The following is a 25275-nucleotide window of genomic DNA, read 5'->3' as shown; positions in this document are numbered from 1 at the left end:
GCATATTGAAAGGTGACATATTCTACATCTTGAGGCAATGTTTCATTCTCACAGAGTATTTTCAAATTTCAATTAACTTTGAATGAATTCACATTGTTAATCATCCACTTTATGACCCCAAGGAATTTAATTAATCACTTTTCACCTTTTCTTATTCATTAACCTGAACTTATAAGCCAGTGCGACTCAATTGGTAGCCTTAAGTCATTTCAAAAAATTGTCTTGGATTTGTTTTGAGCAATTATTTGAAAACAATATTAATATTACTATAAGGAATTTATGTGCCTTGAGATGTTTTCCACAAAACAGAGTTGTTCCAACATTAACCAGTTTCACTATTATAATTTTCAGTAACCTTTATGTAGGCCACAGCATGTGCAAATTCTAACCCTGTGTGCAATTTTTTCACAAGAGCTTTCAAAATAACTTCAATGAAATTATTTAAGTAATGAGGAAGGTAGAGATTTTAGAAGAACTAAGGATTTTACAAAGAAGACTTATGGCTTCAAGGTGGGGGCAAGAACCTTACTGTCAATCAAACAATTCCACACAGATCTTTCATATTATATAAAACACACACATACAGAATGAAGCACACATGCTATATTGCAGTAAATCACAGTCGTGCCAAGACCGCAACTTCCCGCTGCCGTCGTTTAATGTTTAAAGAGCAGCCATTTATACACGCCTTTTATCATATAATCATGTACATGCACACAAAAACATGTAACGCAAGTGTAATGGGAGTGGCTGTCCTCTGCTTTATCAGTGCCACTGATTGAATGGTGAGGGGAGAAAAGCAATGTGGCTCTTTGCCAGAGCTGTCACAAGCTAAGCCATATGAACATGGCCGATGCATTGTGTATTATGGCCATTCCCCGTCAACTAACTCATGTACAGTACTTTTGTCAAACAGCGGGAGGGGGGCATCATCTGGACAGAGAGACGAATAAAGGGATGAAAATGTACAAGTCAAAGAAACTGGCACGAGAAGCCAATGAAAAGTGAGGGGTGAGAAAAGAAGATGAAAGATGATATTAGGGATTCCAAATGAAAAGTGACCTTTAAAACACATTTTGCATTTAGATACTCCAGTAACCTTCCTGTAAGCAGAGGAATCCTACAGAGATAAAGATGGGGATCTTCTCTTGGACAGCAGCCACCAAGGTGGAGTAAACCATGGCAACGATAGGAGGTAAATGACAGGTCAAAGGTCAGAGTCAGTAGGAGGAAATGACATCAGCAGGAAGTATGAATAAACAGTGGGGGATAATCATCCAATACAAGCACTGACCTTGCAGGGGATTAGCAGTGGCATTATCTCTCAAATATACAGATGTAGAAAAATGAGAGAGCCGATGACCTTCCGAAAGGAAAGTTTGTAATTTAAAGTTCCATGTTTGACCGTAAAGTAAACACGTATGCTAAATGATAGCATGTTGGTATTAATTTACAGCAGATTACTATTTTATTGTTCATTTTAAAGTCTACTGTACAAAGATATTAAATAAAATAGCACTGAAAAAAAAACACTGTTAAAGAGGCAGCTATTTTAAGTTCAAGTCGCTACATGCACAGTTCTTCAGAGATCGTAGCAAAAAGGCAACTGCCAGCAAAGCTTAAAAAAATAAAGCTTTCTTGAAGCCTCATCAGTGAAGAAGAAATCTCAAATGAAGAGCATGCCCTGCAGCAAAAAGAGCCCCTGGCATTCTAGTTCTCTTACATACTACTTCTTCTTTGTGCCTAAAAAGCTAAAACTACAGTATAACTAAACAGCTGTATTGAATATTTTGTTACATGGTGGGCTTTGACTGACTTCACACTACTGGGGTTTTACGCCTTGCAGAGCCTTTCATATTATAAACTACCAAGTCAGATAAATGTAAGATATCAGAAAAATACCAGAGGGCTTTTGTGATAAGCAGCTGGATATCGATTTGTGAGGTATTTGCAAATCAAAAGAGTGGAATTATGCGTAACTTTCATACAGTGGGTTTCAAAAAGGGGAAGCGGTCTCAGACTTTTGACCCCCACTGAATGTCGCCAATATGGCATTGGTCACACGTGCTGTTGACATTTCTAGCAGTGAATGATCTTGGCTCACTCATTTGCACCGCAAAACCGTTTCTGTGTGCTCTCCAACATCACTGTGGCAAGACGCTCCCTCTTGGATACTTGCAGTCGGCTATTATCTGCTGCTGCCATTTTAAAATGTGTTCATTATTTTTGCATATTTACTTATTCATATGAATTCCAGCAAATTTCTGTAGAGGCAGGATAGTGTACTCACCTGTCCTTCTGCTGGTCTGTAGTAAACAAGCTCTGTTTAACGCCTGGAAAAAATTCTTAACCTGTTAGCAGAGACCCGAATTTTTGTGCACAAGGCTGAGAATGAAGTCTTCAAAACAAAAAGGTTACTGTCCTTCAACCTTTTTCATTACAGTCAGAACTCTCTTTTAGTAAAGTTTATATCCAACTTGAACTAATTATGTGAACATCTGTTGCAGTGATATGCACAGATAATCAGGAGACTTAGAGCTTTCAAACCATGCATAATTTGTCAAGGTTGTGTGAGGACTGAGTACGTACACCAAAAGTAACACTAGCAAGGCCAAAGAGAAGAAACTCAGTCATTTACAATTATTTTTCAAGGCATCGTCTACTCTTTACATTGTTGAGGATAAATTAGTGCAGTTTAGCTCAGTATCAGTACAGTATGGTATATAGTGCAGTAGTTTGTGGCATCCGATAATATGTTGTCTGAAAAGTTGTGAAAATATGAAATCAATACAGAAATGTGAAGGAGAAACTGATAAAGGCAGACCAGCAGCAGTGGTAGTATAGAACCAAAAGGATGGAAACAGTGCTGTAAGTACTGTAAGTGAGCATCTCCCTCTGCTAAGCATCATCAGAGTGAGCCAGAGCTAACTATAGAACCCACAGCAGGGTGCTTTAACTATTAAACACTCCCAAATCTGGTCCCCAACACACATCAACACCCACATAACCTAGAGGACAGCTCCATTCACACCTGAGAGAGATAAGGAGGAGGAGGAAGATGGGGAAAGAGGGACAGATCAAGACAATGAGAGACAGGGAGAAACAAGGGATGGCAATGCACAAGAAAATCACACGAGATAACAACAGAGAGAGGGACAAGTCTCTGAGTCATTATAGCAATGCTGAGTATTTTACACCTGTCCACGGGCTGTATCAGTGCTACTATGAGGCAAAGGCACAATGGATGTGATGCTGCCTCTGGAGAAATAGTTGTCATATCCAGACAGACACACGTACACACACACACACAATGGCCCTGATAAGAAATATAAGATAATGCAATGTCTCACGCCTATAAACAAAAACCTTATAGCCAGCAATAACAGGGACATCTTCTACACGCTTACACAGCTCGGTGTTATTGAGTCCCACGGGCACACTTAAAGAACACTGTTATTAGGAACTACAGGGCTGATTTGATGGTGGACGAGGATGAAAAAGAGGAAGAGATGAGGGTGAGTGAGAGAGAGAGAGGAGAGAGAGAACAAATGGACCATTTATATCAAACCTTCATAAACACACATGGGGCCTGTTGTTACTGAAGCTACCTCTATCTAGAACAGAAACATTATCGTCACCCAGCGGCTCACAGACACATGATTACATGCTTTGGCACCATGTACACACACACACACACACACACACACACACACACACACACACACACACACACACTTTCGTACAGAGGGACACATACATCTGTGTACACAGAGACAACCACACATTTACATATAAATCTGTCTATACACACATACACCCAAATCAGTTCAATCCCTCTCCTCCGTAGATTTAAGCGTAAAATAGCAGGGGCTTAAACATTTTTTCTTCCTAAAGTTATGGCAAAGTGTGTGCGCGTTGAAATTTGATAGTGTGAGTGAAGGAAGATATTAGCATGAGCTCAAAAGTGCATCTATAATATGTGTGTACTGCCTGTGTGATTGTGTTTGCATCTGAGTGTGTAAATGCAAACGGGGCTTGCCTGGCTGTAATCCCTGAGGCAAGGGTGTGTGTGTGTGTTTGTGTATGTTTTTTAGTGGGTGAGTGTGAGAGAGAGAGAGAGAGTTAATGTGTGAGTGTGTTTGTGTGTGACCAGTAAGATGGTAGACAGTGTAAGCCCCAGCCTTCACAGCTTAAGCCCCCCTCACTTTTCTCCCCCATAAGGCAAACAGTGGATAGACCACAGGGCTTAGCTGGAGAAAGAGGAGGAGAGGACAATATATGGAAACTAATTCAATTTCAGCCTCTTTGCGCTGCTCCCCAATCTGCAAATACCAGCGAAGGCTGATGTAAGGAAATGGAAATCTCGATTTATATACTGTACACTATGAAGAATCTGTAGATTGGAACCCTATGGAAGTGTACTTATGCACTTGAGCAGCGGTCTTCCAGTTAAATGCCCTCCCTGTGGAGGTTCAAGTCCGGCCTGGCGAGCTGTGTCAGCTCCCTCCTTACCCGTCACCCTCTCAGCTTTCCTGTCTATTATTTAATGAACTTTCCAAACTTGTAATAGGTGGGAGAACGTTCATCCTTCTTGTTCTCCACAGCAAAAAGAAAGAGTTTCCATGGCTGAAAGCAATTCTTCACTTACTTTTATGGTTTTACTGACTGCCTTGTTAAACATAGCAGTTTCACAAAAAAAACAAATTCTAACACCAATTTGCAAAAAAAGGAATTATTTCTCATAGTGCATTTGATTAAATTAAGATTCGCTGCTTTTCTCTGCTTTACATGAGGAAACTATGATGGCTGAAAAACTACAACTTTTTTTCATTGTCTTGACCATATAGACACTAAAGGAATATTTGATTAATCAACGAAATAATAGATGGATTCATCCATAATGAAACTAGTTATTAGTCACAGCCCTTGACAGCACAGAACAAACATCAGCGCCTTATGCTGCAGCAACCAGGTGGTCCACCAGTAGCACTGAAGTCCAGCTCTGAGCCTGGTGAATTGCTGGTTGTTTTCCCTGCGGCTCAGGAGGTCTCATTGATTTGCAGAGATAATAACCCACTTTATGAGTCTTTGCCCTCCCTGTGTCCAGCAACATATGTTACTCTCTCCCTCCCCCTGTTCCACCATCTCTCCTACCCCTCAAGGAGAAAACACACCGCTTATGAATTTTCCTAGTATGTGCTATTTCTATGTACTCCTGCTCCATTGGTTTTTAGGGTCACAGCGTGATGTGGAAAGGGGTCATGGGAGCTGGCCTATGGGCTTGGCTACCTCCGGTTCCATTGTTTTACGCTTAATGGAATTGATGTCAGGAGGATCGCGCCCGGGTAGTTCTCCTGTCAAGCTCTGTTGTGATGGTTACACTCCTTCAACATTGAAGTTGCCAGGTGAATAAAAAACTTATTTCACTCTCCAAGACCAAGAATTTCAAAAAATTTAACCCAGTGATATGCTGATGTTCACTGGCCACTGAGCAACAGTACTGACTTCTTCTCAAGAAACATCAACAGCAGCAAAATAACTCAGTGTTTCTACATAGAAGGTGTATACTGGTATTACACAATAAATGTTTAAAGAAATAAGAATAGCTGCATTGTTCTATGAATTGCTTTCAACATACTTGTAGATGCATATTTTGGTTCCTTAAATGTTGTTCCTGAATATCAACATGACAAGAGCAGTACCAAATTTCTGAAAAAAACAGGTTTGTATACCAGTGGCCATGAACATGAACAGACCGAGTCATACTAAACAGCAAACCAACCAGGAGATATAACCTTTTTACTTGTCTACACAAACACATGTATACACACACAGCCACAGTCACAGTGGAGATGTAGACGGACAAAGACTGTCTATTAACTTGCTCCCCTTAGCAGCCCACATAAATCTGCTGTACAGCTCTGCGCATTGTAATCGACTGCTTGTAGAGTTACTTTATTTACCTACTGAATGCCAGACAGAGAGGAGCAAACAAGCTATTACACTATCTAAGTTTACATCACATTATGTTTCACAGCACTTAGACTGTATGGTGGTGAATAACCGCTTAGCAAACAAACAAGATGGAAGGAAAACACACAAACACCCAAATAGAAACAGAGATGTGAAAAAGGAGAGAAGGCAGAAAGAGAGAGAGAGCGACAGCCTTTCACATTGTTACCACATCACTATGAAAAGTGTGATCACGCCACATGTAGATACAATAACTGATCACCTCATATAAGTCCCCACTCCAGTGTTGTGCAGAGTTTATGGCACTGTGTCATACAACCATGGCCTGCAAGACAGGGATATCACGCTGAAGGGGCTTGACATGAACATCAATCCCAGAAATAGCGCAGAATAATAAAAAGTGAATACAGGCTTAAGGTTAAAAGCAAGCACAGTAACTCTTGAGCTTTGTGTGTACCCTAATGGTCTTATCATATCCTATACGGAAGCATAACAATCACATGTCATTTTCATTGTCAAGTAAGGTAGTTACCTTGCTGTTTCGGCTGCTTTTATGCTAAGTAACCTCACCTTGTAAAAAGCACTACGACACTCTGGGGAGTAAGTGTGTGTCAGAATTTCCCCCAGCAGCAAGTGAAACCTGTTAAAGTACACACAAGCTCACACAACAGTAATGTAAACAAGCACAGAGTCACACAAACACACACGCATAAGTGAAGACATACACTGATTCTTGAGGTTCTGCTCGAGGGGAGGGGCAGGAAAGCCCCATCTATCAACGTTCAGTGCATTTAGAGTAAAGCACCTCAGATGAAAGCAAGAGCTGAAAGATGAATGGAAAGGGGGATGAGAGGAGAAAAGAGAGGAGGAAGGGGTTTGGTCTTGGAACCGTGTTCATAGCTAGAAAAAAAGAAAAAGAAAAAAGGGAGGAAAATGTAGATGCATGTTAACTACGTGAGAGCTGTGAAGGGGGTGAACAAATAAGAAAAAAAGACAAATGAAAATTGAATGACAAGAATAATCTCACAAGCTGACAGATGGGTAAATACAGATGGACATAATGAAATGCACAATCTGAGTAGCTCAGTCCCTCTTATACAACAACACAACACAATCACAGCAGTCTGGAGGCTGGGCTGTCATTGTCAAGATTTCCAATTAGGAGCAATAGAGTTGCAAAGTAGAAGGAGACACTTTTTCAGGAAGTAGTTTTCCCACTTTTAATTCCCATTCCAAAGATTTTTTAATCATATCCTTTATGTTCCAAAACATAGAACCACAAGTCACCTGATGATTCAACTATACAATAGGACTATGTTATATCATTTTAATGTTGTTTTGTATTTTTTCAGGCAGATAGCTCCAAATACTGTGATACCCATTAGCCTCAGTTCCCATTACTATGGTGAAGCCTTCAGTCCAAAGCAAATCAGAGCTGCAGCACATCCAAAACACAACTATATACACAATGTAGGACTTATCCAAAACTGACACAGGACTCGACTGTGTGTGACTGCTGTGTGTATTATCAGGTTTCTGCATAGCTCAGCTTGGTTTCCACTTGTGTCAGCAACACACACAAGAGAATTTGGTTGTTTGAAAGTGATTATATTCTGTAGCGATGATTTTACCAAGAGAATTTCATGGCCACCTAAGAGTTGGAAGAGCTCAAAATGCCAGCCACCTAACATTGCCTATGCAAAAAAATACATCGGACTTTGACTTCCACCACTCCAGAAGCCTGAAATAATTCCTCCCACTTTGCAACCGAGGCCAAAGCTGCTCCTTTTCTTCCCTCTCACTCGCACAGCCTCCCACAGGTGTCTCACTCGATCCTGTATTCGCACAGATGTACACAGGAGGCCATGACTGACAAGGTAAGAGATCGTGGGGAGGCGCGTGGGTGAAAGAGAAGAATTACCATATGTAAAGAACCGAGGTGCCAAGGTCTCTCTTTTTGTCTCCAGATAAAGCAGGTGGTGCTACAAGGGACAAGATAATCGCAAGTAGATATACATATACACACACATACACACACACAGTGCAGAGACACAAATGGACGCATGTGAATTCAAAGCGCGCACACACACACACACAAGGACAAAAGGCGCACACAAACGAGTGCTAGTTGAGAGGAGACAAGAAGGCATCAGTCTATCCAGGTGTGTTGAAGAAACAGTATGGGCCACTACCAGCGTATGGGCCACTCATTGAGGGGGACAGTGGTGGTGTTGAGATCTGATACGAAGTGGGAGAGAGGCGGAGAAGGTTTTCCCATCAGGATCAGGTTTCAAACCCTTATCTTATACTGGTACTTTTATTTCTGCAAGGGTAATGGGCAGACTGAGTCCATCACCTGTATGCCTATGTAAATAAGGATTTCAGGTGCTCCTCTTTTTTTCATTTACATGTGTGAATAATTAAAAAAAAAAAAAAAGTCTTGTCTCTCATGACTTGTTACCTCATGGTATCTTGCCATTTACTTAAAGAGGAGGGAAGGAAATTTTTTTTTTTAAAGTGTTATTTCCTGTATCAATACGTCATTAACATTATTTCAAAACACTTCAATTGACCTCTCTATCTCATGAACTTAGGAGAAGCCAGGTTTTTCTTTACTTTGATTTTTTTTTTTTTTTTTAAAGATAAGCAGTGACATGTTTGGGAGCTAAAAACAAGTGAATGTGTTGGAAGCCCTTGCAGCCCTCCAAACCTGTAAGTGGCAGTGATAAGTGGGCACTCTCTCTGTAGATTAGTGGTTCTTTAACAAAGGGTCAGGTCTTAAATTGCTCGATGGCCAACAGCTGGAGGGTCTCCTTATGAAAAGTTAAGCTGCATTATCTAAATAAGCTTGGGACCCAGGGTGATACTAAATTTATTCCATATGTTTTCCCTGTTTTTGGAGTCCAGGAACTACAGAGAACTCCTGGAGTCTGAATAGATGTGGGTACAGGTCATACATAGTTTCTGGATACCACTGACCACATTTCTGTAGACACACTGAGTAACTGAGATATAGAATATCAACTACATAAATTGTAGTTTTTTAAATCAGTGCTTCTTTGCTGATTTAGAAGTTGCGCTCTAAAAACTAAATTCATGTTTTTTCAGCAGAGCCAAAAATATTGATGATGAAAATGTCCTTATCTCGACTAAGAATAGCACAAATATTGAAAGAGTCACTGAATGCAATTATCTTTATTATCTCTAACTTTTAAATACCATGTGCTTAAACTGGTGAGCATCTTAAGGAAAAAAAAAAGGTTTCTTCTATAGAAATAAAACATGTTTCCCTCTGCATTGTAGAGGGACACTTAATGAAGCCACTTTCCTATCAGTTTTGGACTATGGTGACATTTTACACATGCATGCTTCAGCTGCGACTCTGAAGCCCTTGGATGCTGTTTATCACTCTGCACTAAGATTTATTACCGGTGATAATTATAATACTCATCATTGTGAGCTGTATGCTAAGGTTGGGTGGCCCTCTCTCTCTGTGGGGCGTGACAGACACCGGGTTTCATTTATTTATAAGGCACTTTTTTATCCCCTTGCACTGTATTGTAAATGAGGTCTCTACTTCAACGTCTTTCTGAGGTAAAATGAAGGTTGAATGAATGAATGATTCTTTTATTCTGATCTTGATACACGTGTGTGCATGTGGAGTAGTGTGTGTGGCAGGTGTTCATAGGTTTTTAAATTGTTAGTGAGACAAAGGAAAATGTCTGCAAAGTTAGAGAAGACCATATGAACAAAAAAGATTAGGTAGCACAAAGAAAAGTGAGTGCGGATCGAAAGACAAGAGGAAATCTGGATGAAGTGCTTCTAGAGATTTAACAAAACCATCAGTAGCTGGCTCATAATACATCATCAATCCTAAATTACATGTGTGAAAAACCAACAGCTACTGAAATGCATTAATATGTGAAATCAAAGAAACCAGGTGTTTAGCAAGTCTCTATACTTCCTTGATTACAACCAAAATGTTATTTAGCAAATTAGTTTTTATGTTCTTTGATGAATGAGAGAGAAGTCTAGGAAGTTATTTTTTTTCCTCCACAGCACTAATAGGGCTTTCAGTAAGATCATTACGCCAAAAAAGCTCTATCCTCGCTTTTTCCATTTGTTTCCTTTGCCTCACAAAATAATCCTTAAAACCATCTGCACTGGGAGTAAAATTACATGTTGCCTAGCTCTCGCTTTCTGTCATCTAAACCTGTCTTTATGTCTCTCTCTGTCCGTTCTCAAAGCTTCTATAATATCACACAGGAAGCAAAAGCTGGGAGGAAAAAAACAGAACACTCAAATGTAAGAGGCTTGTGGACATCTCAAATGCACTCAGTGAGGCCATTAATAAAAATAATTAGCACAGGAGATGGGAGGGAAAAAAACGGGGGCCCGGCTTGGCAGATGTAAAATCTCATTTCTGTTATTTAATTTATCAGAGACTGAAGCAGGAAATCCACCAATCATTTTGTTAGAGCACAGAGCTCCTACAACAGGCATCTCTATTCTGGAAGGACACACACGTACACACAAATATAAATACACACAGACCCCATCATCAGCCAAAGAGGGCCAGAGGGGTCATTAGTGAAGGAAGAAGATCAGATATCACCAATTCATCTTGGTCAGAATGATTAGAGAGACACACAGAAAGAGAGGCATATATAAGGGGGTGTTTGTGTGCATTCCAGGTTTAATGTACTATTGTGATCTTGAAGTCATTAATCAAACACCAGTAGACACACGCCCACATAATGTTTCACACACGCATGCACAGTTAAGGTTCGGGTTCAGGGGGGTCAGGGTGATTATTGTCACTGTAACTCACAAACGTTGGCAGCAAACTGCAGCTCATGTTTGAGAATAACCATTCAACGCTCCAGCAACACATATGACATAATCACAACTTCCTTAGAGAAACCTTGGGCAATTAATTCATAGCATTAAACCTTTTTTTCCATTTCTGCTGTCACTACTTAGTAAAAGTACAACAGATAGATTTACTGAGGGCAAAAAGATGAAAGTTTATAGCAGACAGCTTCGTCAGAAAAGTAGCCAACAACTGGAGCTGTAAATTGCTGACTGCGGTGCCTCCATAAGTACAAAGTTAAACTGCAACAGGCTACCATCTGATTCAGACAGATATAATGATGCAGCTTGTCGTGGATCTGAATGGGTCAGCATCATGGATGTATGCAGAAAACTGGATACCTCATTCCAAGATGTTGTCCTATTCAAGGAAGTTGCTCACTGGGCACACAGGGCTTCAGAGGGATTGCACATTTTGAGACCCAGTGAACATGCACTTTTGAGTCCTTCTCCAGCTGAGCCATTGGAGAGAAGGCACCTCAGGGAGACCCTCTCCAGCCAAGCCATCTGACTTCCTGTTGGCTCCCCACACACACTAACAGCATGAAAAAAAAATCTTTTTAAGATTCTTCTAGACTTCAATTTTATTTGTGCGTGGGATCAGGCAATGTGTTTTATTTGATAGAGGGGTCACTGCACTAAAAAATCCCCTCACAGGCCAGGGTTTCCTGTGTGTTCTGTGACTTTCCTCCTATGCCGGGTTGAATACACTTCATACACTACCACGAGTTCTAAATCGTAGGTTTGTATTTTATAGATTGTAGATCTAGATTTATAGATCCATTTTACAGACTTAGCCACAACAACCACAAAACACAGCAAAAACAAGTGAGGAAGGAAGCAAGACTGACAGGTGAAATAACAGAACTGTGACTGAACATGCGTTCAAGCAGGCTAATGTGTGGGTTTAGAGCCAACATCATGCATTGGTCCCTGTAGGAAAAGGGTATAATACGCCATCTTACAAGTTAATCTGTACATCCAGATATTATACATACCTCGATGAGCTTTGCAGACCCACAACAAAAACAGCTCCCGACCCAGCCTAAGCTCTCTAAGCTCTCGAGCAAACACCATGAGACTAACAAGCAGAAGGCCTACTTGTCTCTTATCTCAGTAGTCTCTTTGTGCATTTTTCAATAGACTAATCATTCAGACAACAGCAAGTTAAAAAACGAGCAACTGGCAAGCAATAATTTATTCAGACATTGATGAGTTAACGTAGTATAAACGTAGTATAAAAGCAAGACAAAAATGCCACAAGCCACTTCTGTTGAAAGAACATGGACTTAATTAAAATAAAAGTCAAATTAAACTTACTTTGACAATCAAACTCAATTCATCCCAGTTAGTGCTTTGGTTTGACCACAATGGGGATTGCTGGTATTTTAATTTGAAAAGATGATTGGACCAAAGATATGCAACAAGAAAAGGAACTTCAGATTGTGTCCTGTTGAGCACCTCTTGAAAAAAGTAAGCACCCGAAAACAGTATTTGGCTACACAGCTGGTGCCTCTCATTTGTGGAACTCCCAGGGGACACACACGCACAAACAAACAAACAAACACACACACACCTACACCCACACATTGGCATCACAACAACTAAACAGACAAACACAATGCCACACAAGGAATCAAATCATTCTTACAAGCAGTGTTTGTCAGAATTGCTCTCCTGATGCTCCGGTACTGAAGCACCCCGATTGTTTATTGTACTGCAGGTGATAAAAGACTCAGATATTCTGCAAAACATATGGCAGAACGGAATCAAGCAGAGGAGGGAGGTAGTGTAAACAAAATAAAAAGGGGAGATGATGCTAGTGGGATATAGAGGGTGCCTGTCTGTACGCTGGGAAGGAAAACACCTTGTATGTCTCCTGTCAGCCAACACTCTGATCCAGAGAAACAAGCAAACTCATAGGAATCCTACAGCAGAGTACAGCACAGTGTGGACATCTATGAACTGCACCGAGGAGATCCACCTAACGTTACTTAATTCTGTGTGAAACTTTTCAATAATATTTTTACTGTTTGCAAGTCTCATAAGGGGCGAGTTGTAAAACCAAATGAGTCCCGAATCATGGTAGTGACTGTGGGTAATAATGGTTATGATAATAATGTTGGAGGTTGACTGCAACAGAGGGACAGTGATTGAGAGTATCCTACCGTGGTCTGTGATTTTACAGGACACAAGGTAGAGCTCCTTCAGACTTCTCCCCTCCTTGGCGATGATTTCCACACACCTACAGACACAGAGAGAGAGAGAAATGTTTAAAGTGTCACCTGCGGCATCAGTGTCCGGTATATTGTGTTTCACTTTTGCTCGAAGGCAAGACCTGTCTGCAAAACCCTACGATGTATGCACACATACTGCAGCTTTCTTTCTCTTTACATCACTCCCTCTCTCTCTCTCTCTCTCTCTCTCTCACACACACACACACAGAATTATTTCACAGTAAAGGTTAAACATTACAGCTGCAGGGTCACAACTGTTCGCATATTCTGCCCCTGCTTCTTGTAACACACACATTAATAATTAAACACCTGATCTGATTAAAGAAGCATGCACTAACACAGCAAGGAGTGTGTGTGTGTGTGTGTGTGTGTGTGTGTGTGTGTATTTGTGCGTGTGGGTGCGTGCACAGACACACACATATATAGTAAGCTTGCTCACTTCAAAGAGAGATATCTGCATTCAGCCCAGTGCCTGAGCCCACAGGACCTACAGAGTGTATGCGTGTGTGTGTGTGTGTGTGTGTGTGTGTGTGTGTGTATAAGAGAGAGAGAGAGAGAGAGAGAGAGAGAGAGAGAGAGTATACACCAGGGAGGGCCAAGGGGAAGATCAGAGTATCTGTAACAAATAATTCTCTTTAAATGCCTCTAATGAGAGGAGTATGTGCAACAACTAGATTCTGATCAACGCATTTGACCTATTAACCTTCAGGAGAAAACGTTTTGATCTTCATCCTGGTGCTCTATCATGAATATTTAGTATTACTTACTTAAAAGACTCAAAGCTCGTACTATCTCTCTCTCTCTCTCTCTCTCTCACACACACACACACACAGACATACTGTATGGCTCTCACTTTAAAAGTGGTGTCAGCTTCATGTCAAAGTGAAACAGGGACCCATATTGAGGGTGTTTGTGCTGTCTAAGTATCTGCACTGTGCTCGCACACTTCCACGCAACATGACAGACACCTGAGGTTATTCTGAAATGCATCACTCATATTCATTCACTATCCGCTGGCTTATCTCACCACAGACCGAGCGTGGCGCGTGGGGACTTGTCGGGAGAATTTGAGCATCTTTCATGTTTTTTATTGCCACATCCTCACTATCGAGCAAACAGTGAGAGGAAATAAGATGCAGATCAACAGGGAATTCAGTGAAGAGAAATTCCTGAGCCTCTCGAACGCAGCGTGATTCGTAAGCCTGTGTGTTTTTGCTTCAGGTTTCATATTTAAGATGACACTATTCATGGATGTCATATTGCACCGTAGGATCAAGGAGGATAGAAGAGTTAAAATGTGTGTCATATTTCTAAAAATCCTTCTTTCTGACTGGAGCCAAAGCTGTTAAAATGTGCAATGGCTTATCTGTTTTAGTTCACTGAGCTGCATCTTCATATTTCACCTTTTCTATTACATTTCAGTTGCAGTGGTCCCGCGAGCCTCTCTGTGTTATCATGTTGTCTTTTTCCTACTTTTCCATTCTCCTTTCCCTCCTCTCCCTGTTTATTTTTCTCTCTTTCCCCCTGAATCTTACTTCAGCCCATTCTATCAACCACTCTCTCTCTCCCTCTCTGTGGCCCACTCTAAGATGTGATTTAGAGAAACTCCTCACTTAAAAATAGGGGGAAAAAAGACCTGTTGCAATTGGTCTTTGCTGACCGAATGTTGTGCAGCGGTCAGCCTTTGATAAGATTCAGTTCAGTCGGTGGGATCACAATATCACGCTGTGCGTCTTGGGGATGCGGCATTAGTGCTGCTAATGAATGAATGCACTGGGAAGAGTCGGTGAGGAAACAGATAAGAAGAAAGTAGAGATTCAGGGATGCAGCGATGAAGGTGGAGGCAGAGTGTATCCACTGGGAGCTTGTTACACTGTGCCCAGGTCCCCAGGGTCAGAGCAAAAGCAATTAGATTAGACATCAATGAATGAGGGAGAGAGTAAGGAGAGATGGAAAGCAGGAGAGAGAGTGAGTAGAAGTCTCTATACAGAACACAGTGGTTGAACAGAAACACAGGGGCTACATCATGGGAGATTGACAGAGCTGCGTAAAGGGAAAAAAAAGGGATAGAAAGAAGAAAGAATAAGAGGTTATTAATAAGGCCGGAGTGAGGTGAAATGAGAAGATGTGAAAGGAGACAGCAGGGGAGACGAGGGACGGCAGAACAGAGGTGTGGGATGTGAAGGCCAAGACATGGTTCAAGCCACATGAAAGGCCTTCAAGAAGCAACAAGCTCCCACCCACCTCCACGCAAACCCCACAAGGCTCAGCTGACATGAATTAGTGATCTGCTCGCTTTCAATAATGTACAGAGCCTGTGACAAAAGCCCCAGCTGGACACGGTGTGCATACTTAACATTTAGACAGAGGCAATGCTACAGGAGATGATGCACATTAGGATGCAGAGTAGCGAGCAAGTCAACAGGGTGGCAAGGTGCTCGAGCTCACGAGGCTACTGCTGGTGGTTTACAAAGGGAGGGAAAACGCCAGTAAAAGGAAGGATGAAGAGGAGAAAGAGGAAAAAATGACTTTTTAGAGACTTTGTTGAGGAAAAAACACATTTTAGGAGAGTGGTGGAGAAGATAAGGAGAGCAGAAAATGGACGGAGGAGGATGAGGGAAGGATGATGCAGTTGATGGAGATATGTGGGATGGAGGATTAGGAAAAGAAGAGGGGTAGGAGAGGGAACTGATGAGGTGACAAAGAGAAAATGTGTAGGATCGTGATGATGAGGATACAGTGTGAGATGCAGGAATAGAAATAAGCTGAAGGAAGAAAAAAATAGCAGACTGGGAGATGATGGAAATGTGTGAGAAAATAGGAGAACAGAGTCAGAGCAGAGGTTGCATGGAATCAGTGAAGATTGGATGAGTGGAGGAGAGGAAGCAGACAGCACAAGATGACAGAAATGAAAGGTAAGTTGAGGGGGAGGTTAATGAGGATGATTTTGAACAATAACAGAAAAATGAGCAAGACACTGGAGTACAAGAAGACGAGGAGTAAATGATGATGACAAGAGAATAGGGCGAGAAAGCCAAGCAAGTTTTCTCTGCTACCACGGGGGATGAAAGATGAATAGGAATAGTCCAGAGAAAGCCTTTTGCTATAGTTATAAAGCTAGCTAATAAACAGCTCAAGGCCACAGTTTCCAATAAAATGACAATAAAACAGTTTCCATGACAACTAAGGGACTGCATGTTTAAGCAATTAGTGTGACCGGCAGGCAGGAGGGAGAGAGAGGACCGAGGGAGCGAGCCTCATCAGGGGTCAGCGTGTGTTTGGCTCACTGTCATTGCGCTGTCGGCGCAAACAGCTAGAGGTAAACAATGAAACTGTCACTCCTCCCTCTATCTCATTCTTACAGTCGCACACAAACAAAATCAAACTTCGGTTTGGTTCTCATCCCTAAACACAGAGTCATACACACATTTTCTATCTAAATTGAATTACTGCATCCACACAACCGGACCTGGAGGACTTTGCTTAACCCTGAAACATCTTTTATATTAAATTCTATTTTCTTGCCAGCCAGCTAATGCTGCCTGCCAAAGAATTTAGCCTTTGTTTGACTCCACGCTGAAGGATAGGAGGCCGAACCGTAGTGAAGAGTTGGTCACAACTGATGTAACGCATCTTGTAACTGCAAGAGGCAAAAGGCTTGTTACTCCATTACTGAGCTAATATTCTGTACGGTATTCATAACAGTAAGTAACAATTTAATAATCTCTCCAAAACAACTTAAAGAGCCAGATGCAACTGTATTTTCTCCACATTACCATGAGGAAAACATGCAGTAATTTGTGTTGCTGATACTTAATTGCTCTTCCCTCGGAGTTTTTAGGAGGAAAACTCAATTTTGTTACTGTGAAACCATGGTAACTACATCACTGCTCATTTATCTTGTGATTAACGAAAGCATTTTCCTGGGTCTTTACATGTAAATGAGGCACAAAGGTATGATGAGCTAAAGCCGTATGAACTCAAGTGTAGATACGGTGGAAATGTCATTGACTGATGTGCATAAATGTTTTTTTAAACATCCATTTCTATTTCCTGGAATTAAATTTGCTCTTATACCATATTTGTCCAACTTCTGCTAACCGCTATTCTCCAAAGCTACCTACAGTAAATTAGCTCACTGAATATTGTTTTAGGTTTAAGAAACTACTTTAGTCTCATTACTACTCATTTCTAAAAAGCTGCAAATGAAATGAAGATAGCCAATCTTATTAGAATCTTATTAAAATGTTGTTTGCATGCACTGAAGTATCGTTGTTTTTTTCTTTTAAAGAACTCTTGCTCTTGAGAAGCTCTTGAATTATAAAAGGGTAGACCAGCACCATCAGAGGGATAAAATCAAATCTGTATTTTAGTGAAGGTTAGGGAAGTGGACTTTCAAGTCAAGGCCACAGCAGTACAGTAGGTTTGATTTTGCCTTCATTCTTACAGCAAAGTGCTTTAGTGAGTCAGCAATGACTCAGAAATATAGAAAAGCTTTCTAAAAATCACTCTGTACATTTTCTGTGATATAGCCACTTACACAGCCTTGACCTGTGTTTGAAACATGAGAGAAAAAAACAGAGGATTAGCACTTAGAAAATTATCGGCCAACCAGCACAATACTTATTCTATCTGAGCTCAATACTGTGCTTACAGCTGCCCTGCAGGACAACTGGCCTTTGGAGTGTGTGTGTGTGTGTGTGTGTGTGTGTGTGTGTGTGTGTGTGAGACTGTCTTACAACCAGAGGTTAAAGCTTGACAAAGCCTACTGATCAGCCCTTAATCCTGGAGCTGTGTTTGATCAAATTTAATCTCTGCTATGAGCTTGTTGCCATGGTCATGGTGTAAATTAAGAAACTTTAACATTTATCTAAGATTTATAATTTTTCTTTCTACACTAATTATTGTTATTTTCAGAATAATATTAACAGTTTCCCATTTACAGCCACTGATGAAGATACAGGCTACTGTGTATAGAGGTGTCACAATATGCTAATATTGATGATGATTGATGATTGATGATAACTCTAAAAAAATGAAATGTTAATTTTGTGTTAATAATATACATAATATACATATGATAATAGTGTGATGGCAGATCTTATGGCTTGTGGATCTTTTGTTTATCACTTCATCTGGTTCCGTTTAACTATCAACTAAGTGTAATTGTTCTTTTTGTACACTTTTGCACAGTTATAGAGACAAACTCTCTCCTCCCTCCTACACTCATACAGAGTCTAATTAATTTGCCAAAAAGTTATAGATGAATTTGACTGATTATTTATTCATGTTTTTCGTTATCTTGAATTCTAATGATAATCATAAAGTAAAAATCTGATATTTTTTTAATTTTACATCTTACTACGAGCTAATTACTACGATAAAAGGCTTCTCTGTTTCCAAACATATAAGAACATACACCTTAGTGAGCAATTTCTATAGACACAAACTTGAACAGTTCTACAGTGAAGTTCAAGACGGAGATCTGGGACAAGAAAGCCGGGACAAAGGGAGTGTGTGTGTGTGTGTGTGTGTGTGTGTGTGTGTGCGTGTGTGCGTGCGTGTGTATGCGTCATTACGCACAGTGTGTTGTTTGTGTCTTTCAGAGGTGAAGCTAATCTTCTTTTATGCGACACAGCCAGAGGTATCCAAACAGACAGGCAGCAAGAGGAAGAATAGTAACAATACTTGAGAGAAACAGCGGCCCGTATTTATCACAAAGACTGCAGACCATCTCGCAGCCAAACAACATGTGTAGAGCTTCTCTTTAGCTAGCCTATCACAATGCAGCAGGAACAAAGACACTGCTGAGAGAATGGCTGTAGGTAGGTACACTAGCACGGTGCCGACCGACACAAGGCCTCGTCTCATCCCGTTCCTCACACGGTCCACAATTACACGGCTGTCTAGCCACACAAAAGGAGCAGGGAAATAGAAATGGATGATTTTCGAGAGAAGAGGGTGAAAAACACAGAAAGTAAGCATGAAATTCATAAAGAAAAGCGGTTGAAGGTCTAGGGAGAGGTTGAAAACATAAAAGCAGGAGGGGGAGGAGGCAGCAGTGGTGACAGACCAGACTTCAGACTTCCACGGCTGTCTTTAGACTTAATGAAATGGAAGGGCGGAGCAGCACAGAGGAGGAGAGCAAGGCAAGACGGCGGTTTATACTTCCGTGGAGAACGCTCTTGCAAAATGATTCTTGCTGTAAATTTTCTTTATATCGCCCATAAATCCATACACAAGTGTAAGGGAGCAGGGTTCTGCTTCCTCAGATGATCTGCAACACTAAGTTTCTGGAATCCTCCGAACAAAAAAACTTTAAGGCTTTTTTCATTGGGCTAATATAAATGGATATAAAAAATACCAATACCTCAAAAGAGCCCTTCAGTAAGCAAATACTTGATACTGAGGAGAGCAACAATCTTAAAATTAAGCAAAACGGGTTTTATTGAATGAGTGGGAACATGTTCATTGTTTTTCAAACTGCTGACCCTGCTGACTCTGATGTGTAGACTATTGTTCTGTTGCTTATTCGGAATACGATAAACATCGTGTTTTCAACAAAAGATCAGTATTAGTATGTTTCTACGACACTTTCAAGATTTGATTGTAAAATATGTAATAAAGTGATGAAAATTGCATTGCAATTTACAACATTCACTCTTTAGAAAAGCTCCCTGCTCCACTGTTGTAGCTCCTTAAATGTAACCAAGACAGAGAGCTCACAGACAGAGCCCATATTTGTTTATTGTTATGATATAATTATAAATCCAGAAGCCAAGGCTGTAAGATACACTTTTCATCTCTATCCGTTTGAACATTTGTGTGTGTGTGTGTGTGTGTGTGTGTGTGTTCCAGCTGTCTGAATCAGGGTCTGCTTCAGCAATTAGGGCCTGGATGATTTCCCAGGCTAGCCTTCCATACCCACCGCTCAAATGAGAATCACATTCCTATTGTGTTCCACCACCGTTAATCATGTTTTCAAATGACTCTGCAAAACGGCAGGGCATTCCAGCAGCTTGTCATCAGCCTGCTCAAAAATGTGCCGATGGGGTCATAACTGAAGCCATAAATGCCCATCATCCTCAGATTTCCTGTCCAACCTCTGCTTTTTTTTGTTTGTCTGGGAAAGGAGAAGCGAGCACTGAATGAGCACATCTCGCAGGCCAACTAACCGAAAGCAGAAACATAAGGCCCTTGAATGTGCCGCTGTCTCCTCTCATCCTCAGTCAAGGTTCGGTTCTTTAAAAGCTTGAAGCATTTTCTTCAGCTGTAATTGCAGGATAAAGCACTTCGAGTACTCCACTAAGTGGCCAAAGTTCTAATAGACGGCAGGAGTCCTACTCTGAGCAAATGGTCATTTGTTAGTTCTAAAAGTATATACATTAAATAATCTTCAGTTCAAACGTGCGTCAGACTTCTGAAGATATTTTGATCTAAATTCACCTGTAAACTCGTGGCAATATCAGCCGACACTTTCAATATCTCCCAAAACAAGCGTCACTCACACACCAGTCGATTTGTCCATCAAAAACCAGAGGGAAAAGCCAACTAAGCACTTTGTGAGGTTAAGTGGCAGTTATTCACTTGAAGCTCATCCAAATGGACAGCCTGTTGCCTTGCCAACGCTGACAGGCCTCCGTGATGCACATGCACAAACAGCATTTTAAAGCAGCTTCTCGGTTGCCAGCGGAAACCAAACTGGCCCGACATCGCTCACACAGCATGGATCTCTGATAGCTCTTCACTCTGCCTCTTCCTTCCTCTGCCCGCGCCGGAGCAGCTTCCCCCGAGGACATGCAAGTGAGATACTCACCTGTAAATGAACAACTGGGTTCTGTAGAGCAATGCCGTGCCCCTATCGGGCTCCACGGTCAGCCCACTGCAGCCATAACACAATAAATAACTCAGGAGAAGATGAGCACTGCCCTGTGGCAGATGGAGATAACACTTACAGCCTCAGGTCTGAGTTGACACAGTGGTGTTTGTGCCTGTGTGAATGCGTGTGTGTGTGTGTGTGTGTGTCTGTGTGTGTGTGTGTGTGAGTGCAGAGGAGAAAGTTAGTGGAGCTCTGTGAGAAGAACAGTTAGGTTAGAGATGGTTGCCCATGATAGATGTCACTGTAGGGAATAAAACGCAGTGGATGTATCTGTTTTGTCTAATTTCTGAAACATGCAGTCAGGTAGAGGAGGAGCAAAAAACGACTCAGCACGCTGGATATGTTCTTGATTATGGCTTAAATTAGTCTTTTGTTTCTTTTTTACAGATTTTTACAGAGAACTCAACAATTTACAGAGCACATCTTTTATACTTCAAGTAAATACAGCAGTGTGATCACAAGAGAGAATCTCTGTTTTGGTTTCACTACAAATTAATCTTGTTATCAAGTAAATGTTGTCTTTAAATTATCATTTTTGTCAAACAGATGAAAAAAAAAAAGCTTTTATATTAACCTGAAGCCACTAGGGATCCCTGATGCAGTGTGTTCTAAATGGTCAAAAACATTCTTGTTTTACAATTGAGAGGCTGATTTCTAAAAAAAGATATTGAAAGTGACTGATTTGTATTGGAAACAGTTTAAAATATTCTTATTTTTCTAGCAGGTTTCTGTACTTGTTTTAAGACAAAAAGGGTTTAACATGACTCAATTATCAACAGATATGGATTGATAAGAAAATTATTTTTTGCTTTTGGAAAAAGGCCCCCATTTCTCTGTATTCCTGTCATAAAAAAATACTAGCATTTGACTATGATTAAATGTGATTTCTCCAGAGCAGATAATACAACCAATAACTACCAGCTAATAACAGAGTCTTGTTTCAGGCACTAAAGAAAACAGCCAGTCTGACTGTGATAAATTGAGGTGAGCATACCCCTCAGGGCTGCATATCGTAACTCTTCTGCTCCGCGTCCACATGCAGAGAGAGGTGAACTATCACGATGTTTACCAGTAGGCCTGACACAGTGGCACACGGTAACACACAATGTACACCCTCCGCCCACTCAGCCGTGGCTAATTGCTCTGCACTTTGATTACCGCCATCTATTTTAATGAGCGCTTACCAGGGCATTCTCTCCTGCCCACTCTCTCCCTCTCTCTCTCTCTCTCTCTCTGTCAAACACACATGCAAACACAGCACACACATTCAGGAGGGTGTGCATGCCACTTGGACACACATACACACACACACACATACAGAAAAGAGAAGAGAACAATACTGTGTGCCGTGTTTGTCCCGTTGGCAGGAAATTGGAGGGTGTTCATTAGGCTAATGGATATGAAGAGGAAGGGAGAAGAGGGGATGAAGCTAGAAAAGGGGGAGGGGTGGGGGTTTGGGGGGGTTTGGGGGGGGGGGGGTGAGGATGGGAGGGTGGGAGGCCACTGAATTATACCACAACAAATTCTGTACAATGGCCCAACAAGTCATACTGCAGCGTGTAATTTCCTTGCTAGTATGATAGAGAGAGGAATACTTCAATTACACAGACTGGCTTTAATTACGCTGAATTTGCCTCATAAGTCGGCTCCTGTTGAGAACGAATGAGCTGTTACATTTTTGGTGCTGCTGCTCACTGCTCCTGCAGCTTTGCTGGATGGACTCAGCTTCATTAGGATCACGGGTTTACCAGCACACACACCAGGATGACAAAGCCTAATCAATGGACTCACACTGTTCTAAAGACTTTGGGAGAGCAGAGACAGTAGATACTGAACTGGACAAGGTTGCTGATCGATGGTGAAAATGTGTGCTTTCATGTGTGGCTTCTGTCATCCTGTTTTTTTCCCCCTTTGTACACAGTGTAGCTTCTGGCACTGAGGTTGTACAGAATCTTTTCCTCAAAAGTTACAAAAATGTTATTTTTCCACTGAGATTGCAATGACTTGAATAGACTACGCTATGACAGCCCTTGACAAAAAAAAAACACATAAGCCAAATGTACATTAAGAGCAAAAGAAAGCAAAGGGGGGAGACCAGAACAGAGAGAGCCCAGAAATGAGGAGGAGGAGTGTTACAACCACAGCTACGCCAGATCACATCGTCACACTCTGTCTCATCATTTTATGAGACAGTAGGTCGTCCATGAAACTAGTTCAACATGTCTAGTATAACAGTCATCGATACCACACACACACACACACGCACACACATGCATGCACACACACACACACACACACACACACATACACACGTACTCTACGCACAGTTGGAAAATGGTTGTTCCAGGAAAATAGAGATCCAAATTTTGGTAAGATGAGATCACAGGACTTTGCAGTAAGTCAACTAGAAAAGGTGACTGTATGTGCAACTTCAGGGTAAAATGTGTATGTATCCAAGGCTGGCTCTGGACATGGATCTGGATCTGGATCTGGACCTGGACCTACGACAACCAGGTTTAATGTTAGTAGTGCTACTGCTCCTCTCACCTCGTTTCTACACCTACTCCTGCTGGACATTATCACTGAATTGTCCTGTTTGATTTACAGCATATAATGGTGTTCAATTCCCTCGGTGGTGTTATCATAATATTAAAGTATCACACCTTCCCAATAAAATACATGGCAAACTACAAGTCAACCCCCCACATAAATCTGTAGTATAGGGAGCAGGGTCTAGCATATACTGTATAAACTAGCTGCTAATCCAATTGTTCCCTCCATGGGGACTGGAGAGAGAAGGCTCCTAATGAGAAACTGGTGGCTAAATAAACATGATGGTAATAACAGTGGGAGCGTCTCTCAGAGCAGGCGTTTGACTCTGGTGACATGCAGCCATTAGGTATTCATGAAAACAGATGTTGCTTGGCTCACCAGCTCATTGGCCCAAACACCGCTCGAAAAAAGCCAGAATCCTAAATGAATTTCCCCAACGGAACGCACCGTTTGATCCCATGCCAAGAAAAAGTGAGGAGATTTTCAAAGAACGACAGGGAGAGGGAGTCGGAGGGGAGGGGGTTGAGGAGTGAGCATTGGGTGGTGGGGTGGGGGTTTACTTTATCCCCCTTGAAGTTCCCCCCGTCTTCTCTGCCTCATAGAACGCCTCTTCATCACCAAACCTCATCTCTTTCTCCTCATACCCAAAGATGCCATCTTTAGCATGGGCTGAAGAAACAAAATCCTATTAGCTTGATAGCAAAGTGAATTTGTTGAACCAGTCTCAACCAGGCAACGCTCCAGTGGCTTATCACTGGCTAAGCAGACAGAGCTTAGGCAAGAGGAGGACAGAGGAGAATGGCTGAGGAGACAGAGGGAGGAGTGGGGGGGGTTAGTTTAGGTGCTTTTATATATAGCACTGAATAAGTAGGGCTCATTGTGATATTTTTTATCCCCTCACTCCCCCTCCCAAAAAAGTCTGGACATTAAGTTAATTTAGATCTTTATAAAAGGGCAATATTTGATGAAAAAAAAAAAAAAAAGATTTCAGTCACAAAAACTTTTTAATTCTGCTTATTACTTATGTTTATTGTTTCGGTTTTATTTTTTACCCCGATTAGATTCTTGTGCATAATCAGGAGCACATTTGTACTTTATCCCCATTTTTCTTTTTCTTTCTCTCTCTGTAGTACAGCAAACATTTCCTGAACTGTTAAAAGCCAAAAGAGATCCTGTTTTACTGCGTCAAACATGGGGAACAACCTCCTGCTAATATTTAATAAGCTGTCTGATGGGCCATCAACTATTCTCCCCTTTTGTGTATTTTCTTCTATTCCTGCTACACTGCACGGGAACATAACAAAACTTTAATAAATATCTATATCCTCATTCTTTCCCTACTTTAAAGAGCACTGAATGAATGCCAATGAGCAGTACATTCACCTGAAACCATGAGGAAGAGTGTAGGGAGTCAGATGTAACAGCCTTGGTTCTCTTTTCTTCCCATAACTACTGATATTACAGTTTTCATCCTTACAAAGATCTTCTCTTTAGTGTGCTGGAGAATTGAGCAGGGCTGGTGGTTTAGAGAGACAGAGGGAAGAAGACAGAGGAGAAGAAGAACAGGCTTTAACAGACAGTGCTGTTGATGTATGTGATTAGAGCCTCTTCATGCTGCCCATCCAGTCTCTATAGATTCCAGATGATAACAGTCCTTGGACCCCCTCTTTCTTCATCTCCCTCCCTCGCACTCAGTGTTTTTCTCTTATCCTGTGCTTTTCAACCCTTTATCTGAACATCCCGTCTTCTTCTCCTGTCTTT

At 41.3% G+C, this 25275-nt stretch overlaps 1 protein-coding gene across 1 annotated transcript in view; it reads right to left on the bottom strand.

Annotated features, from left to right (window-relative positions):
* The window catches only part of fbxl17 (F-box and leucine-rich repeat protein 17), a 211362-nt gene that overhangs the window by 51414 nt on the left and 134673 nt on the right, over positions 1 to 25275 (bottom strand). Inside the window, exon 9 of the mRNA XM_071483374.1 lies at positions 13014 to 13090. Within this exon, the coding sequence (XP_071339475.1) occupies positions 13014 to 13090 (77 nt within the window). The remainder of the gene's footprint in view (positions 1 to 13013; positions 13091 to 25275) is intronic.

Source organism: Trachinotus anak, unplaced genomic scaffold, assembly GCF_046630095.1.
Source record: "Trachinotus anak isolate AG129_WGS33_773 ecotype Australia unplaced genomic scaffold, CSIRO_AGI_Tana_v1 ptg000008l, whole genome shotgun sequence".
NCBI lineage: Eukaryota > Metazoa > Chordata > Actinopteri > Carangiformes > Carangidae > Trachinotus > Trachinotus anak.
Note: the sequence above shows the minus strand (reverse complement) of the source record. Positions and strands in the feature narration are given on the sequence as shown.